The sequence below is a fragment of the Zonotrichia albicollis genome, chromosome 29 (genome assembly GCF_047830755.1).
Source record: "Zonotrichia albicollis isolate bZonAlb1 chromosome 29, bZonAlb1.hap1, whole genome shotgun sequence".
Classification (NCBI taxonomy): Eukaryota; Metazoa; Chordata; class Aves; order Passeriformes; family Passerellidae; genus Zonotrichia; species Zonotrichia albicollis.
This window is the reverse complement of record NC_133847.1, coordinates 5,584,148-5,603,013: the sequence shown is the minus strand read 5'-3', so window position 1 is coordinate 5,603,013 and position 18,866 is coordinate 5,584,148. Positions and strand designations below refer to the sequence as shown.

Genomic DNA, 18,866 nt, shown 5'->3' with positions numbered 1-18,866 from the left:
GAACACCCCTGTCCCTGTTCTAGCCTGGGTGGAATTTGCTGCCCTGATTTGCCATGTGATGAAAAGAGACCTCAGATGTGGAGAGCAGCTGCAGATCCATAGTATTGACTTTTTTTGACATGCTCTTTATCTGGTTAAGTGGATGATATTTATAAATCAGGCTGTGGTGGCAATCCCAGTGCTTTCTGAATGTTTTCTTTTAAGTTTAATTCAGTAATTTGAGATTGTTGTTCCCAGCTGAAATTTTCTGTTCAGTTTGTTAGGACAGGTGAAGGCTGGATGAGATTTTGTTAGGAGAGATAGAGGCTGGGTGTAATGAGCTGTGTGTTAGTTGAGATGCTTATCTTCAATTTTCCACTCACTTTACAAGCTTGCAGGAATCACATAGATCTAGTTTTCCAAAACTGTATTTGTGTCTTTCCCCCATTGTTTTCAGTGACAAACCTCAGTGCCTTTTACAGAATTTTAAGGACTTTTTTTGTTCTTATTTCCCTGTCTTTATAATGGGCATGATACCACTTTACTATTTTGGTGGTGTTGTAGGAGGATTTGGTGTTTGCATGTTACAGTAATTGATGCTCTGTAGAATTAGATGGTTTTAAGACTTCCTATAACCATAAATTAAATACTGTTAACCATGTGGAATGCAGGTATTTCATTTCCTTGCCCTTATCCTTCCTCATAACACCACTCAGCAAAAGTAACTGCTTCAACCTTGCTAAAATTCATGTGTGTTTCCATGTGTGAGTGCACTCCAGCAGTGGTGGCATCACCTTGGAGCCCAGTACCTTGGAGCCCAGTTCCTGCCTAAAGAAACAAAGTCCTGCTGTTGTAGTCCTTAGAAAAGTGAGAAATAAATGTGAGGGATACCTGTGTAGGGGGGTTGGTTGGTTTGTTTTCAGACCTGCCGGTCCCAATTCGATTTTGTTGGAATAGAGTTCCTCAAACGCTCTCAGAGTTGCTTCTGAACTGGAAAATCATGAGAAGGGAAACTGAGTGGAACTGAGAGGTGCTGAGGAAGGGCTGCTGTGACAGGCTGTGGCTCTGTTTGTTGCAGGCTGTTACGGGATACGCCCGGAGCTGGTGAACGAGGGCTGGTCCTGCTCGCGGTGCTCGGCCGGCGCCTGGGCAGCGGTAAGGGCTGGCACAGCTGGCATCACCCATCCCCTGCCCTACTCACACGGGGGGCAGGATTCACATTGCCTTTGGCATCCCAGGGGGAGATGGGCAGTGCTAAGGACTGGCACAGCATCCCTGGCACTGCTGGTATCACTCCTGGCACTGCTCCACACACACAGGGGAGGATTCACATTGTCTTTGGCATGCCAGGTGGGAGATGGGCAGTGGTAAGGGCTGGCACAGCACCCCTGGCACTGCTGGCATCACCCACCCAGTGCTCCACACACACAGAGGGGAGGATTCACATTGCCTTTGAGATCCCAGATGGGAGATAGACAGTGCTAAGGACTGGCACAGCATCCCTGGCACTGCTGGCATCACCCACCCAGTGCTCCACACACACAGAGGGAGGATTCACATTGCCTTTGAGATCCCAGGTGGGGTGTGGGCACTTTCTGGGGAGGATGAAGAGCCTGGCAGAGCTTTTGGGCCCGTCCTGAAGGAGTTGTGTTCCCGCAGGAATGTTGCCTGTGCAATCTCAGGGGAGGAGCTCTCCAGATGACCACTGATGGCCGGTGAGTGCTGGTTCTGAGGGTGTTTTCCTTATATGCTGCACCTGATCTCCTTGTCTTATGGAGAATTTGGTCTTAATGCTCAGTGTAGCAGAAATTTTGGGGTTCTGGAGGGAGCTGCTCCTCATTGACTTGGCAGAATGAGCCCAAGAGACTGTGCTGCCCTACACTGCAGCACAGCAGAGCTCCTGAACTCCTGCTGAATGTGGTTGTTTCTCAGAGAAAAGTCTTCTCAGGGAATGTTTAGCATTGTGCAATATCAGGTGTAGGGGAAGGTTGATCTCTGTTGTTCCAGAGACATTTACCTTGTGCCACCCTGATTAACAGTCAATTGGGAACATTGCCACGGCTGCCAACCCCTGGAAATGTGCCTCGATGCTGAGGGAGGCAGGGAAATGTTAACTGCCCTCCTGAGCATTTCATGGAGATGATGGCAGGCCCTGATTTGTGTCTTCTCTCTGCTCCCCAGGTGGGTGCATGTGATCTGTGCCATCGCTGTCCCCGAGGCGCGTTTCCTCAATGTCATCGAGCGTCATCCTGTGGACATCAGCGCCATCCCCGAGCAGAGGTGGAAACTGGTGGGTGTCTTTTCCTGGGGACAGTGGTTGGGAGCAGGAGCCAAAGGGAAAAGCTGTAACCAGACAGAAAATGATTGTGTGGGTTCGTGGAGCAGCTGAGATTGGAGATGATCGCGCTTTCATTCCCAAACAAAAGCTGCATTTGTGTCTGCTGGGCCCTGTCAGTGCTTTGACACACAAACAGCTCTGATTTCCAGATGTGCCTTTACTCTCTGGGAGTGTGCTGTACCCTGGGCAGAGCCTGGGACTCCTTCCCACCTGCAGTCAGGTGTAAAGTGCCTAAAAGCTCCATTTACTCCAAGTGCTGCACAGCAGGAGTGCAAAGGGACACGGTGACTAGAGAGAAGCTGAATTGTTCATCTCTAATTCACCTTTCCTTACAACATTTCTCTCTTTCTATCAAGAAATCTCTTGTAGAAATGGATAAACATTTCTGTAACCCTGACTGCAAGGCAAGACTGCAAGGATTTTAATACAAGCCCAGCTCCAAGTTGTTATTTAGCTGTGTGGCCTCATCCGAGGGATTAGTAATGGACGATTCATTAGCTCAGAGCAATTTATCTTAATGTTAGTTAATGCTCCATCACTATAGTGTGTTATTGCAAAATAAATTGTGCTTTTGCTGCTTTTTTTGGTACAGAAGTCAGCTGGGTGACACAGTGTGGGATGGGGAAGGTGCTGGAGCAGTGATAGATGGGCTAGTGCTGATGGATTCGTTAACAGAGCTGCTACTTAGTGCAGCCAGCCCGGGTGAGAGATTAGGAGGAACCTATCCCTGCTTCCAGAGTTATTTCTCTGTTGTGCAAATGGGTTTTGTACACAAATGTGAATGTAAAAAGCATTCATTATTCAGCAGGAGTGATGGGGCAGCACAGTGCCAGGGTGATAAATCTTGCAGCCGTGGCTCTTTATGGATCAGCTGACACTTCCAACGTGCATCCTCTTCATTACCAGCACTTGTAACGCTGAACTTAAAATCCTTTTACACAACACTCACTTGTATTGCTTAATGGAGCCTCACAAGGAAACATGACTTAATTCTTTAACCCTTCCCTGGCTGCCTGGCAGTGCTGCAGAGCCAGGGCAGTGTCTGTGTGTGTCTGACTCTGCTGCCTTGCTCTGCTCCAGAGCAGAGCCTGTGCCTGCCAGAGCCTCTGCACGGACCCACTGCACCCATTTCTCATTCATTCCTCAGTTCAAACTGCAAAGTTTCACAGAATCCCAGAATATCCTGAGTTGGGAGGGTCCCCAAAGGCCATCAGTCCAGCTCCTGGCCCTGCACAGACGCCCCAATAATCCACCCTGAGAGCATTGTCCAAATGCTCCTGGAGCTCTGGAAAGAAATTTTGTTTGATTTCTTCTGTTGTATTCCATTTGCACCTTGTGTTATCTTCCTGTCTCAGGGAACCTGGAGAATTTTTACTTGAAGTGCCTTGACTTACACAGGCCAGTGTTGGAATTTACAGGCCCATTTTCCTTATACTGCTGTTAGCCAGAGCCTGGCTTGTAGCTCAAATGTCAAAGCCTGGATTTAAGCCCTTCACTTGGAAAGTTTTAGAGTTTTCAATTAGGTAAGGATTAAACAATTAATTTGGATGGCAGAATACAGAGGCAGTGGTGCTGTGGGGTACAAAGAGAGTGTAAATTGAGTAAAATTGTGCGCAGAGACTCATGAGCCATGGTGGGGAGCTTTGGGATTCTTCATGGGAATTTGCAGGTAATTCCTGGAGCATGTGGGGAGTCACTGGAGGAGCTTTGGAGGTGAGCAGCTGCAGTTAGGAAGATAAACTGAGGGAGACTAAAAGGTGATGGCATTGGAGCTCCTGACTTTGGCAATGATGGACTTGGTGCAGTACTTGATAAAATTGGAAAGATGACCTTTGTGGCTGGAAAAGCTGGAAAAGGAGAGAAGGAATGATGTGAAGGGTGAGGATAGTTGATGTGAATAGATGAGGGTAGTGGAGGAGAGAGGGGATAGGGGTTATCCATGGTTATAAATTGATTTTTTAATATGTTTTTATTGTTTTAAGTTCCTGTGATGAGGGCTGAGGTGCCAAGGAGTGGCAGTGATCTGGTGAAAGGTATAACCAGTTCTCTAAGCATGGACCAAGCACAGAATTTCAGTCCATTTGTGGGTATGGCACCATTTTCAGAACTGCAGTTTCCTGCTCCCAGATTGATGGCACATTACAGGCCTGTGCACGTAAATTATTTATGACGTGGAAATTTGGAATAATTAGCTGTCATTCCTCAGTGGAGTAAATGAATTGCAGTGTTCATCATGCAGCAGACAGCCCATTTCTTACTCTCAGCAGTGACCTGACTCTGGTGTGCATTTATTTCAAAGATTTCTCTCCTGTGCTTTGGACTCTTTTCCCTCCCACAGAAAATGCTTTTAAATCTCCTTGTGCAGCTTTCCCACAGCACTTGGCACTGGTGTTTCTGTCCATCCCATCTCCCACACTTCCAGATCTGCATTTTCATAGATCCCAGACTGGTTTGGGTTGGAAAGGGCCTTAAATCCCACCCAGTTCCCCCCCTGCCATGGGCAGGGACCCCTCCCACTGTCCCAGGCTGCTCCCAGCCCTGCCCAGCCTGGCCCTGGACATTCCAGGGATCCAGGGGCAGCCACAGCTGCTGTGGGCACCCTGTGCCAGTGTTTTACCACCCTCAAGCCAAGAATTGTCACTTCCCCCATCACTCCTTACACATCAGGCTCACTGTCACTCACATTTATCTTTTGATCATATTTGCTGTGAACATCCCTTTGCTGTCACAGGGAGTTTGTGCAGGCACTGGCTGTGTGCTAATCCTGGCTTGGCAGAGCCCTGTTGGCATCAGGAGGAGCAGATTCCTGCCCTGGCAGGGTTAATGCTCCCTGAGCCCCCCGTGTGTCAGCAGCTGCTGGGACAGGGGGATATTGACAGGTTAATAATGGCATCAGTGCCATTGACTCCCCTCAGTCCTGCTGTGCACTTTCCTGCTGCTTATCAGCTCTGGAACATGGTTTGCAGAGTGATAAAGGCTCAGCTTATTAAAGGCTAAACCCACGTTCTGGCAGCACTCAGGCTCTGGCTTTGAATTTCCTGGCTTTTGTTCGTTTGTGTAAAAAGGCCAAATTAATCTTTGGTGTAAACAAACTGCCTTCAGTTAATTCATGGGACTTATTTCATAGAAATGTGGGGCAGAGCCCAGGCAGGGAGGAGGTGTTGCACAGGAATAAGGAAGAACAAATCTCCTGTTCTTTGGCATCTTTTGCTTTCAAGGAAGAGAACTGTTCCTGGAGAAGGAATCCCTGAATGGTTTGGGTTGGATAGACCTTGAAGGGTTTGGAGTTCCACCCCCTGCCATGGTCAGGGATGCCTTTTGTTCATTTTAATCATGAAAGGCACATTTGTCTCATGTGTTTGGTATTAATTTTACCTTGATTTGCCTTGTGCCAGCCTCAGATAAGGTAAAGAAGCTGCCCCACCCCTGGAAGTGTCCAAGGCCAGTGGATGGAATGGATGATTGGGATGAGCTTTAAGGTTCTTCCAGCCCAAACCATTCTGGGATTTGCTGATCAGTGACAGATTCCTGGAAAAGTTAAAAACTGAATGGTGTTTCCAAATGGATCCCTGGAAACATTATGCAAGGATCCATTTTTTAGACTGGGATTCCCAAAATCTCCTTTTCTATATTTCTGAGGGGCTGGAAACAAGAATTGGTGCTGTTATAGGGAGTGAGGAAATTTGTCTTGTTCCCACTACAGCTCCTGCTTGCTGTCAGTGCCATCAGGCTCAGGATTTTTAGCTTTGAGAAAATGCAATTTCTTTTTAAAGCAGTCCCACATCTTACATCAATTTACCTCATAACTGGATCTGCTTTGCAGAAAATGAGTGTGAAAATGTCTCTGAGATTTCAGACTTTTTCCCTGATAATTCTGGGTATTTTTTGTACAATGTTTTTATTTCTTTTGTTTGCAAAACTGACTGAATTATCTACAGTGGCTCATCTGACATGGATGCCAATAAAATATTTATGGTTGATATGCTTATGCATCTGAAATAAACACACAGTATTTTTGTTCCATTATGTGATTTTATATTCCATGAGATCTGATCAATACAATGTCCCATTAAATATAATCGAGCAAATTGCCACCCAGTTACTGTGTTCTGTTCCTTCAGAAAAATGGAAATGTTATTTTCCAGCAGTGCACCTGAGAGCATCCAGCTGCTGTTGGAGTTAATGAAGTGTAGGTGCACTGTTGGTGTGAGGAGGATGAGGGTGCAGCAGTGCCCTGGTGCCACTGGTGGGTGTTTGCCCAGCCCAGTGTGTCTGTGCCCAGTGTGGCTCTGCAGGGCTGAGTGACTGCAGGTGCTGGCATGGCCATGGGAGTGGTGAGGCAGGGAATGACAATTCTGCTGGATATTGGCTTGGAGAGATCCTGAGGGGCTGCACACAGACAGTCCTGACACAGAGCATCAGTGTGGCTGTGGCACTGCAGCCACGGGCTCTGTGCCGTGTGCCACCTCCTGTGGGGGCTGTGGGGGCTCTGCAGGGCTCCAGGCTCTGCTCCTTGAGAGATCTGAGCTCTGGCTGTGTTCCATGCAGAGCTGGGGGTGACTCCAGCTGTGCTCCCTTGCAGAGGTGATTCCAGCTCTGTTCCCTTGCAGAGGTGATTCCAGCTCTGTTCCCTTGCAGAGATGACTCCAGCTGTGCTCCCCTCAGAGCTGGGGGTGACTCCAGCTGTGTTCCCCTGCAGAGCTGGGGGTAACTCCAGCTGTGCTCCCTTGCAGAGGTGACTCCAGCTGTGTTCCTTGCAGAGCTGGGTGTGTTTCCAGCTGTGCTCCCTTGCAGAGGTGATTCCAGCTCTGTTCCCTTGCAGAGGTGATTCCAGCTGTGCTCCCTTGCAGAGGTGATTCCAACTGTGTTCCTTGCAGAGGTGACTCCAGCTGTGCTCCCCTCAGAGCTGGCTGTGACCCCAGCTGTGTTCCTTGCAGAGCTGGATGTGTTTTCAGCTGTGCTCCCTTGCAGAGGTGACTCCAGCTGTGTTCCCCTGCAGAGCTGGGGGTGACTCCAGCTGTGTTCCCTTGGAGAGGTGACTCCAACTCTGTTCCCTTGCAGAGGTGACCCCCTCTGTGTTCCCTTGCAGAGCTGGGTGTGTTTCCAGCTGTACTCTCTTGCAGAGGTGACTCCAGCTGTGTTCCCCTGCAGAGCTGGTGTAACTCCAGCTCTGTTCCCTTGCAGAGGTGACTCCAGCTGTGTTCCCCTGCAGAGCTGAGTGTGTTTCCAGCTGTGCTCCTTTGCAGAGGTGACCCCAGCTGTGTTCCTTGCAGAGCTGGATGTGTTTCCAACTGTGCTCCCTTGCAGAGGTGACTCCAGCTGTGTTCCTTGCAGAGCTGGATGTGTTTTCAGCTGTGCTCCCTTGCAGAGGTGATTCCAGCTGTGTTCCCCTGCAGAGCTGGGGGTGACTCCAGCTGTGTTCCCTTGCAGAGGTGACTCCAGCTGTGCTCCCTTGCAGAGCTGGTGTAACTCCAACTCTGTTCCCTTGCAGAGGTGATTCCAGCTTTGTTCCTTGCAGAGATGACTCCAGCTGTGCTCCCCTCAGAGCTGGCTGTGACCCCAGCTGTGTTCCCTTGCAGAGGTGTGTGTACTGCAGGAAGAGGATGAAGAAGGTGTCAGGGGCCTGTGTGCAGTGCTCCTACGAGCACTGCTCCACGTCCTTCCACGTGACGTGCGCGCACGCGGCCGGCGTGCCCATGGAGCCCGACGACTGGCCCTACGTGGTGTCCATCACCTGCTTCAAGCACAAAGCAGCAAACCAGAACGTAGGTGTTGGGCTGGGCTGAGGGATTTGGGGTTTTGTTGGTTTTTTTTTGTTTCCCCGCCTGTGTTGGCTCAAAACGTTTTGTGTTTTTAATGCAGAAGGATTGTCCAGGAAGGTGTTGTTGGGGATGGCTTTAATCTGCAAGAGGGCTGGTTTGGGTGGGATATTGGGGAGGAATTCCTGGCTGTGAAGAGGGTGGAACAGTGGCCCAGGGTGCATCCCTGGCAGTGCCCAAAGCCAGGCTGGATGGGACTTGGAGCAGCCTGGGAGTGTGGGAGGTGTCCCTGCCATGGCAGGGGTGGCACTGGGTGGGATTTAAGGTCCTTCCCACCCAAACCATTCCATGGAATTTTGGTCGCAGCTTTTGCAGCTGTGTCTGGCAGCTGTTCCTGTGTCCCTGCAGGTGCCATTCCGCAGGGAGGTGGCCCTAGGGCAGACAGTGATCACCAAGAACAGGAACGGGCTCTACTATCGCTGCAGGGTCATCGGCACCAGCACCCAGACCTTCTACGAGGTCAACTTCGACGACGGCTCCTACAGCGACAACGTTTACCCCGAGAGCATCATTGTAAGGCAGCTCTGGGACTCTGCTGTGGCACAAACTGAGCTGTGCCTTGGGCTGGAACAGCAAAGCAAATCTTAAACTTTTTCATTTTAATTTTTAAGTTGCTGCTCGCCTAGAAAATCTCATCCCGCTCTTCATGACAGAGCTTGTTTCTGACATTATCTCATTTATTTTTTGGTTGCTTTACAAAGATGTGATCTTGCTGAATGCAGATGACTTCACAGAAAGCAGTGTTTGTTCTAAATTTCATCCTATTTGTTTTGTGGTTGAATAATCTTATTTTTCAACTGACAAGTGTGATTCATGGGGGAAGCAGATTGTTCGTAAGCACTTCTGGTTCAAAACAGGGAATTCACTTAATAGAGGGAATGTCTAGAAGAGGCTGATTTGTCAGCTCATGCATTGCCTTCCTGATTGTGCCACTGATTCACTGAGTTGCCCTGCTTGTTTTTGAGATACAGGAGATGTGATGCTGTGGGATTTGTAATGAGAAATGTCCATGAACTGGGTGCTGGCAGCAGAAGGAGCTGCCGGAGTCGACTGCTGCTCTCTCAGGCTGGTTTTGTTTGAGATGCCCACAATTAATCACAAGTGCAGAAATACATCCTATTGCTCATTAGCATGTGATTTTAGCACACCTCTGGCTCCTGAGCTCTGCTGGAGCTGTGTCTCTGACCCCTCTCTCTCTGTCCTCAGAGCAGGGACTGCATCCAGATGGGGCCCCCTCCCGAGGGGGAGCTGGTGCAGCTGCAGTGGACGGACGGGATCATCTACAAGGCCAAGTTCATTGCAGCCCAGATCAGTCAGATTTACCAGGTGAGTGGCAGAGGCAGCCCTGGGTGTGCTCCAGGGTGGGAGAGCTGAGCCTGCACCAGGGATGGGCTGCTGGAGCTGGGCAGAGCAGCAGGAGGATTTGGGAGCCGATGATTTATTCCCTCTGAGTTTGTCCAGCCTGAACTTGACACCCCTATTAAACTGTGCTCTGTGTGCTTCTGCTTTATGCAGAAAAGTGTATTAAAGTCTTGGGCAAAGGAAATAAGAATCCCTTAAAAACTTTTAATAGTTTTAACATTTTGCTGTGCACGTTTCCATGAATAAACATCCCTGGAACATCTGATGCATAATTCATGATATAATCAGTGCTTAGCAAAAAGGGTTTCATGGGAGGAGTTTTTTGTACCTGGCTGACTATTTCTGCTGGTTGAAATACAAATGTACTTTAGTAGCTGCAGTTGTTTCCTTGTGACCTGTAAAAATGCTTTGTTTAAGATGAAAGAAATTCTTATTACCATATTGGCCTGAATAGAGGGCTGCTTTTATCATAAGTGAAAAGCTGCTTTTTTCAGGATATGAATCAAAAATCAGTAGAAATGTGAGGTGCTGGGCCAGCTGGAGTACAGATATTTTGGGATCCATGGAGCACTGAATGAATGCACTTGGATAAGACAGAGGTGCCTGGACAGCATTGAAAGCAGCACTTTTTGGGCTCAGCATCCTCCCCAGAGCTTGGGAGTGCTCATTCCACAGAGACACCCATGGGAGCTGGTCCCTGGGGCTTCCTGCTGTGCCACAGGCTGGCCATGGGCTGTTCAGATGTGGCTCTGAGTTCACCTTCTGCCTCCCTGCAGGTGGAGTTTGAGGATGGCTCTCAGCTCATGGTGAAGCGTGGGGATATTTATACCTTGGAGGAAGAGCTTCCCAAGAGAGTCAAGTCTCGCCTGGTGGGTACCAAAATAGCAAACAATAAACCAGCTGCAGCTTGCAGAACCTCTTCACATTTTCTTCATGTATTTTTTAGACATTAGGTGAATGCAGCCTCCAGTTTCTGTGGCTGTAAAAGTGCTTGTCATTCCCAAAATACACAGAGTGGAAGAAATCCTGGCCATGGATGCTTGAGAGGCACAGAAATGATTTCCCCTTGCACGTGTTCAGCTCAGAGTTTTATTTTCTCTGGTTAAAAGATTACGTTCAGATCATTTTACACCGTATGAATTCAGTTATATGGAATCATCCTGTCCAAGAGTGAGGTGAGCTGGGCTGCAGCTCAGGGCTTTCTGGAGAACTGATTATCTCCGTGGGACCAAACCCCCTTTTCTCACCAAACTGGAGATTTAGAGTGTGGCTCTTACCTATAAATCTCTTAATCTACAAGATCAGGCAGTCTTTAAGTGCATACAGTGGAATTACTGAGCCTAGAAAAGATGAGGGATTTATTTCATAGCTTTTTTTTTCTGATTCCAGCCTTAACTGGGTGTTTTTAGACCCTTTAAAGCCATTTCGTTTAAGCAGGTGGTGGGGCTGGAGAGTGTTCCTGGCCCGGGGGGACTGTGGGTGTCTCCCTGTGCTCCTGCTGTGCCCTGATGGCTGTTTTGTGTCTCCTCAGTCCCTCAGCACCGGGGCCCCTCAGGAAGATGTGTTTTCAGGAGATGAAGTGAGAGCAGCCAAGCGTCCCCGGCTGGGGAATGCCAGGAATCCTGAGGAATATGGACAAAGCCCAGATTACCTGGCCTTCATGGAGAGCCTGCTGCAGACACAGTACCAGCCTGGGACTCAGAGCAACATGTTTTAACCAGGATTCATCCAAAAGATTCGATTAACCCTTTTTGAGTTAGTGGAAAAAAATAAATAGGAAACTGTGGAATGGAAGACCAGCCCTGTGCAATAGCCTGCTGTGAATTTCTTTCATCTCCTCTTGGTTTGGACTGCAGGAAATCCCTGTCTGGCTGCTACCTCGACCTTGCCAGGAGTTGCTGACCAAGAGCTGGGGAGCTTGGAAACCCTTCAGCTTTTCACACGGAGACTTTGGAAGAGTTTCTACAGATGGAGCTTTGTGACTGGTTCTTTTTTTTATGAGGAAAGGGTTAAAATTTAACGAAATGACTTTTTCAAATCTGTCAAACTTTTGTCTTTCAAGGTGCTATTACATTGACTACTGAAGCAGCCTTTGGAATTGTGTTTTCTGTACATAGACGTCACCTTTGTGAAGTTTTCTATGAATGAGCATTATTAAAAAAAAAAAGCAAGCAAAAACAGGAAAATGAAAGTTTCCACAAAACATTTTTCTAGATTATGGCTTTAAAACAGAAAATAAATTAAATCCTCCCCCCTCACCCCCAAATGAATTGTGACTGATGTTACAGCGGGGAGAGGGAGAGCAAGAGCAGATGTCCTGGAATGTTCTGGGTTCTTCTTTTTGTAAAGAAACACTATCTCTGTGAGCTGGGGAAGGTGGGGAAGCAATGTTCACGCTGGGATGTTTCTGCCATTGGCTCTCTGCACGCCCTGGCATGGATGTTGGCATCGCTGCCACGTCCCCAGGGAGGGGCTTAGGGAAGAAATGGCCAGGTTTGGGTCATGCCTCTCACCTTCCTTCCCCATCTTTGCCATCACAGTTGCTTCCTAGTTCAGGATCAGCATGGCTTTGAGTTCCAGTGTGCCACCCTGGTTTGGCAAGTGTTCTGTTGCTGCTTGTGTTAGCTCCCCACGAGCCAGAGGCTCCCTGGCAGCACTTCTCCCTTAGCACTTCTCCTTTCTCTTTCCTTTGTCTCTTTTTTAATTTTATTATTTTTGTTTTTTTGAGTTGTGCTCCTTACAGTGTGAGAATCATTCCATGACAGAAGCTTGGGAGGTGTTTGTATGTTTTTCTTTTATCCTATTAAAGAAGAAATTCCTCAAACATCTGATTGTCGTGACATCCTTTCCTTAAGCAAAGACTGAGCCTGTGAGTTCCTCCTGGGGAAGAGGAGTGCAAGCCCTGCCTTGAGTGGACTCGGCTCTCTGAGGATTGAAGGAGCACTGGAGGCAGAGCCCAGCCCTGCAGTGTGGAGGGGCAGCTCCCACCCGGACCTTTGGAATGCCCTGGGGCTGAAGAGCTGATGTGGAGCTCGGCAGAGAGAGCCCGCTCCAAACCTGCTGGAGCCGCTGGAAAATCTTCCCCTCTCCTGGAGGAGCTGAGGCAGCTCAGAGAGGAGGAGGAGGAGGCAGAGCTGGGCCCGAGCTGGGCAGGTTCAGGTGCAGGGGCAGAGCAGAGCTGGGGGCACCCAGGCCCTGCCCTCCCTCCACAGCAACCTGGAATGCTGCACTGCAATCTCTTCCACTTAATTCCCTGAAATTGCTGGATGGAGAGAGACAATATTCTTGTTTTGATTATTATTTTTAAGCCCCTTTGCAAGGTGGTCGTTGTTCTGGGGAGAGGCTGTTAAGCAAAGCTCTGGCTGCATCTTTAAGGGAATAAGTGGGAAGGATTTGTGGGCTAGCAGATGGTAGATTAGCATCTTAAGAGACTCCATGGGTATTAAACTGTCCTAGTGAAAGAGTGGAGATAGAATAAAGCAATTTAATTCCTTTTTTACTTTGGTTTTGTTCTCCCTTGAGGATTGGAGGTCCCATCCTTTCTCCTGCCTCTGCTACGGGTCCTTTTCCTGTGCCTGCAAACAGGGTTCTGCTTTTGGGTTCTTTTATTCCTGAATTTCTGACGTTTTCAGTAGATGTCTCCACGAATAAAACCAAACTGAGACTAATAAAAGTTTAAAAATTGGCAAGGTTCTCCCGAGCCTGGGTTGTTCCTCCCACAGAGCTGTCTCCTGTCGGGTGAAATGTGATTAAATAGAAAACTTGCTGTATAAAAGACTAAGAATGTTGCCAGGCCACGAGAGAAATATTTAAAACAATTGCAAGAGAAATTTAACCAGCAGAGGAATTTTTTTGGAGGTGGGAGGGAAGGGTGGGATGGGATGAGGGGTTGTGAGCGACGGGGAATTTCCTCTGCATGCTCGAGTCCTGCAGTAGCTGTGTCCATGTGTAGTCCCTTTCCCAAATGCTATTTATATTGTAAAAACACAAATGTGTCCCCTCACCCCATATTCAGATGATGAGTTATGTTGGAACATGAACCTGGAACTGTTGAATGCCCTTCCTTAGTGCAAGGATTTTCTCTCTTTTTGTTGATTTTAAAATCCCTCATTTTGGTTTAGGAATGATTTGTGCAGATTCAGGGCAGCCTATTGAAAAGGAAATAGGAAATGCACATTCCTACCCCTTCCTCCAGTGAAATATATTTGTGTCTGATTATGTGCTATAAAAATAATGATTTTTTTTTCCTTTCTCCCCCTAGATTAAGGCTGTGATGTATTTTTTGCCTATTTTTTTTTCTCTGCCTCTAGGTTCAAAATGAATTAAAAGCTGTTGAGCATTTCAGAATGACACTTTTTGGGGGGCTGAAGTCTCTTCATTTCCAAGTTTGAAACCTTGTGCAGCAGGAGGTTGTTGAACCTCCTCAAACAGCATCTCCCTGAAACTCCATTTAAACACCTTTAATTCCCCATCCAGAGCTTTCAGGTCATCTCTTGTACCCAAGAATGACTGTGCTGGCACAGGCACACAAAAAAAGGCAATTTTGGCACAATCCTGAGACTCAAATGAGCTGGAGCTGTTGACACAGAATTTTTTGGCAGCTTTGGTAGCAGAAGAGGAGAAGTCCTTGGGTTACTTGCTCACCAATAGAAAATCACTGGGAGTTATTTATTCTGCATGAAAGCAGCAAAACAATTAAATTTTTGGTTTCCAGCAGGGGAAATGTAAAGGTCACTGTGCAAATACTGTTTGGAATTGCACAGTGACCACAGTTTAACCACTTTTCCTGTGGAACAAACAGGATTTTGGCTCTGTTTCAGCACAGTTCACTTTGGCTCAACCTCTCCAGCCCAGCCTTGCCATTTCAGATGCCAGCTGCTAATATCCCTTAGCAAACGAGCCAGCCTGTCTCTGAAACAGGAGTGATCCCCTCCCCTGTGCCCCAGATCAGGGTTTAAAAATAAAGAAATGGCCAGATCCTCTGCTCATCTGCTTCATTTAACAGAGCCATCTCTGGAAAATGCAGCAAATTGTGTTTGATCAGGGGTGAATGGTCAGTTCCCCTGCTCCAGGCCAAGATGCTGCTGCAGGGATTCATCTGCCTGGCCAAAAAGGTGAATTTGAGCTGATTCAGGTGCAGAAAAGTCCCTGGGCAGTTTTGTCTTTGGAGAATCACGAGGAGGGAGAAGGGCTCTGGTGCAAGTGTGATTTGCTCTGCTCAGAGCTGAGGTTTCCTTCTCCTTGTCTGTGGTGTGCCTGGTTAATCTGGGATTCAGCTGGAACATGGAATTAACACTGCAATCCAGGAGCTTTGTGGCCTGGCTTGGGTGATTAGTGTGAGATTTTTGTCAGCACGAAGGGAAAAATCTGCCTGAGCACAACAGAGCGAGATCCCTCAGCTCAGGGGCGGCTCTGGGCTCCAGGAACAATTTATCATCACAATTTTCACTAATTCAGCTTAGAGACAATTGGCTGCTTGTTAAACGCTGCAGTTCCTCTCACTTCTGTGATACTCCCAAATCAACGGCTTGGTCCATTTTGTCCAAATAAATTTCCCTGCAGTTTTTCTCAGAAGTGAGAGATGTCCTCAGGTTTTTTCTGGCTTCAGGTGTTTGTGCTCAGACCCAGGTGTGAATCACCTGCAGGTGACCTGGTGGAGCAGCAGCAGGGACAGCCCTGGCACAGCTGGGGCTGCCCCTGACCCTGGAATGCCCAAGGCCAGGCTGGACAGGGATGGGGCACCTGGGACAGGGACAGGTCCCTTCTCCTGTTTCCCTGTTCCCTTTTCCTTTTTCCCTTTTTCCCTTTTCCCTTTCTCCTTTTCCCCTTTTCCCTTTCTCCTTTTCCCTGTTCCTTTTTTCCTGTTCTCTTTTCCCTTTTCTCCTTTTCCCTTCTCCTTTTTTCCCTTTTCCCTTTTTCCCTTTCCCCTTTTCCCCTTCTCCCTTTCCCCTTTCCATTTCCCCTCTTCTCTCTTCCCTTTTCCCTTTTCCTCTGTTCCCTTTCCCCCTTTCCCTTTCCCCTTTTCCCTTTCCCCTTTTCCCAGTGCCCATTTCCCTTTTCCCTTTTCCCTTTTCCCTTTCCCCTCTTCCCATTTCCCTGTTCTCTTTCCCCTTCTCCCTGTTCCCTTTTCCCTTTCCCTTTTCCCTTTTCCCTCTCCCTTTTCCCTTTTCCTTCCCCTGCATTGCACCCTCTCTGTGCCACCATTGTTATAATCTGGTTTTCTCCTGCCATCCTCCTCCTCCTCCTCCCTATTTCCATGTCAGTGCTCAGTGGGGGAAGTTTTCCCTTTTGCACAGCTTTGCTTTCAGTGTAACAGCTCTGCTTTCCTGCAGAAAATTGCAAAAAGGCTCTCCCAGCTCCTTTGTTCCTTCTCCCTGTTCCTTTCTTTCCTCAGGATCTGTGTTGGGAGAGGAGGAAGAAAATTCAGAAAATTCCTTCCACGAGCAGTTCAAGGAGCTCCTGGTGTTTCCCTTGGGGCTCCCTCCACTCCAGAGCAAGGAAAACAAATTAAAACCAAGGCAGTGGAACCCACCAGAATATTTCGCATTTATTTTGGTGATTTATTAACTCCAGAGTAGATCGGGGAAATTTATGGCATTTTGTTTTTGTGTTGTTGGAGCATCCTGTGTGCATAATTTGGGGTAAGATTAATTCCTGTGTGATAAAGGAATAAAAAACCACAGTGAAGTCAGGCTTGTGCCCTGGAAATAGTTTCCAGTCTTTGCTAGAACACAGTGAAACAAGATAATGGGAAAAATAATGGGAAATGTGGTTTGCTGTGTAATCACTGGCCTCTGGAGGTTTTATTTTGGTGACTCAGCAGACACAGAAATGAAAACTTGAGGCATTTGGCCACTGCCAAGGTCGTGGCTGTTGCTCTTACAGCAGGATTTGAAGTTTCACAATAAATTTGGGGCAAAAATAAAGAGAATTTCAAGGTGTTCCTGGCGCCCTTGGCACACAGGGACATGGGCCTGGCATGAGATTGGGAATGGGCAGAATGATTCCAAGTGTGAATTTCTTTAAGGTGATTATTTGTTTCCAAGTCAGCTCTGCCCTGCTCAGCACATCCAGGGGAGGATTAAAATAAACCAGGGGATTTTTTGGGGGTGTTTTGAGCTGAGGTGTGGAAGCACCTTTGGCACAGCCCCAGTGTCCCCCCAAAGCCAGGAAAGGCTCAGGGGGCTCCAGGACAGAGGCAGAGGCAGAGCCAGGAGAGGGAGGAGCACTGAGAGCTGCCCTGGAGCTCCTCTGGAGCCTGGCAGGGAGGGAAGCTCTGCTCCGTCCTGTTCTGCTCCGTCCTGCTCTGCTCCATCCTGCTCTGCTCCGTCCTGTTCTGCTCCATCCTTCTCTGCTCCATCCCTGCTCTGCTCCATCCTGTTCTGCTCCATCCTGCTCTTCTCCATCCCTGCTCTGCTCCATCCTGTTCTGCTCCATCCTGCTCTTCTCCATCCTGTTTTGCTCCATCCCTGCTCTGCTCCATCCTGTTCTGCTCCATCCTGCTCTTCTCCATCCTGTTTTGCTCCATCCCTGCTCTGCTCCATTCCTCTCTGCTCCATCCTGTTTTGCTCCATCCTGCTCTGCTCCATCCTGTTCTGCTCTGCTCCATTCCTCTCTGCTCCATCCTGTTCTGCTCCATCCCTGCTCTGCTCCATCCCTTTCTGCTCCATCCCTGCTCTGCTCCATCCTGTTCTGTTCCATCCTATTCTGCTCTGCTCCATCCCTTTCTGCTCCATCCCTTTCTGCTCCATCTGGCTCTGCTCCATCCTGTTCTGTTCCATCCTGCTTTGCTCTGCTCCATCCTATTCTGCTCTGCTCCATCCTATCCTGCTCCACCCTGCTCTGCTCCCTCCTTCTCTTCTCCATCCCACTCTGCTCCACCCTGTTCTTCTCCATCCTGCTCTGCTCTGCCCCATCCCTCTCTGCCCCATCCCTCCCCTGGCAGGGGGATCCAGCCCAGGGACCCCCCAGCTCTGCCCCCTCCCTGCAAGGAGCAGCCAAAAGCCGAGATCTGATAGCGGAGCCTGCTTGGAACAGCTGCCTGCTGACAAGTATAATAAACTGTATTAATGGTGTCATTATTATTCCCTAATTAAAAGCTAATAACTAAGAGTTAATTGCCTTTAAAAGATGAAGCAGTGCCATGGCAGGGATTTATCTCTGTTTTTCTTTGCTCGCCTGGCTGTGCTGATATTTTCAGGCTAATTAATTGAATCAAATCTTACTGAAAACTAATAATCTCCCTGTGTCGATTCAGCCAATTGAATTAAAAGGTATTTGCTGTGTGCTGGGCTTAAACAACCCCTCACATTTATAAATAATATCTGTGTGTGTGGTGTCACCTGGGGTCACAGGGTCAGCAGGACACAGTGGGAAAAGCTTCAGGTGGGGAGAAGTTTCTGCTCATGTTCTGAGCAGGGACAGATTTCATTTTCATATTTTATTTTCATATTTTATTTTGGGGTGCAGGTGCAGCCACAGAACCAAGCGTGAAACTCCCCAAAAAGTGAAAAATCGACCCCTCTGCACCCCCTCTGCTGCTCCTGTGGTGCCAACTGTGGGGAACCAAATGTTCTCTCTGGAAATTCACTTTATCACTGTTCATCTTCAGCGCAGAGCAAATTTTATTAAAGTTCCCCAAAGAGCAAATTGTAAATTCATTAGGGCCCGTTTTGGACTGCACCTTCTCTCATTTTGGGTAAAAAGGAGATTAGAAGTCATCTGGGCTCCGTGATAATTAAAAAGAAGATGCTCAAACATAATTCTTAATTAAACAGCAATGAGATAAGAACTTGTGTAGTCTGCTTTTGGTGTGTTGGAAAGATGCAGAGGTTCCCATTGTAATTATGTGATTTATGATCTTCCACACAAAGATGTAATTAGTTTTTTCTCCCCCCTTTTTAAAATTTAAACATTATTTAGATAAAAAATCATGCAGCAATTTGAATCTGCTTTTCCTGAAGGAATAGTAATTTGGTTTGATTTATCTTTAGATTTCAACATAAAAAAATTATTTGGAGCTAAAAAGGGATAAATAAAATAAATAAAATAAAAAATAATAAACGTAAAAAATTAACAAAATAATAACCCATCCTGCAAGTCCAAGAGCTCTGAGGGCACCTCCAGCATCTCCTCCCCAGCCTCTGAAAATATCCCATGGCCAAAATCTGCAGGGCCCATTGTGGGTTTATTTTAGTTATTTTTATTTTATTTTATTTTATTTTATTTTATTTTATTTTATTTTATTTTAATTATTTTATTTAATTTTATTAATTTATTTATTTTAATTTTATTTTATTTTAATTATTTAATTTAATTTAATTTAATTTAATTTAATTTAAATTTAATTTATTTTAATTTATTTTATT

The 18,866-nt window shown here is 47.4% G+C and overlaps 1 protein-coding gene across 3 annotated transcripts in view; it reads left to right on the top strand.

Moving 5' to 3' along the window:
* Positions 1 to 11,717, top strand: part of KDM4B (lysine demethylase 4B) — a 76,146-nt gene extending 64,429 nt beyond the window's left edge. For all 3 annotated transcript variants that reach the window (XM_074528477.1, XM_074528476.1, XM_074528478.1), the window contains 8 exons: positions 1,058 to 1,134; positions 1,639 to 1,694; positions 2,161 to 2,269; positions 7,897 to 8,082; positions 8,485 to 8,649; positions 9,343 to 9,462; positions 10,275 to 10,367; positions 11,030 to 11,717. In XM_074528477.1, coding sequence (XP_074384578.1) covers positions 1,058 to 1,134; positions 1,639 to 1,694; positions 2,161 to 2,269; positions 7,897 to 8,082; positions 8,485 to 8,649; positions 9,343 to 9,462; positions 10,275 to 10,367; positions 11,030 to 11,215 — 992 coding nt within the window. In that variant the 3' untranslated portion in view covers positions 11,216 to 11,717. The remainder of the gene's footprint in view (positions 1 to 1,057; positions 1,135 to 1,638; positions 1,695 to 2,160; positions 2,270 to 7,896; positions 8,083 to 8,484; positions 8,650 to 9,342; positions 9,463 to 10,274; positions 10,368 to 11,029) is intronic.
* The last annotated feature ends 7,149 nt before the right edge of the window (positions 11,718 to 18,866 follow it).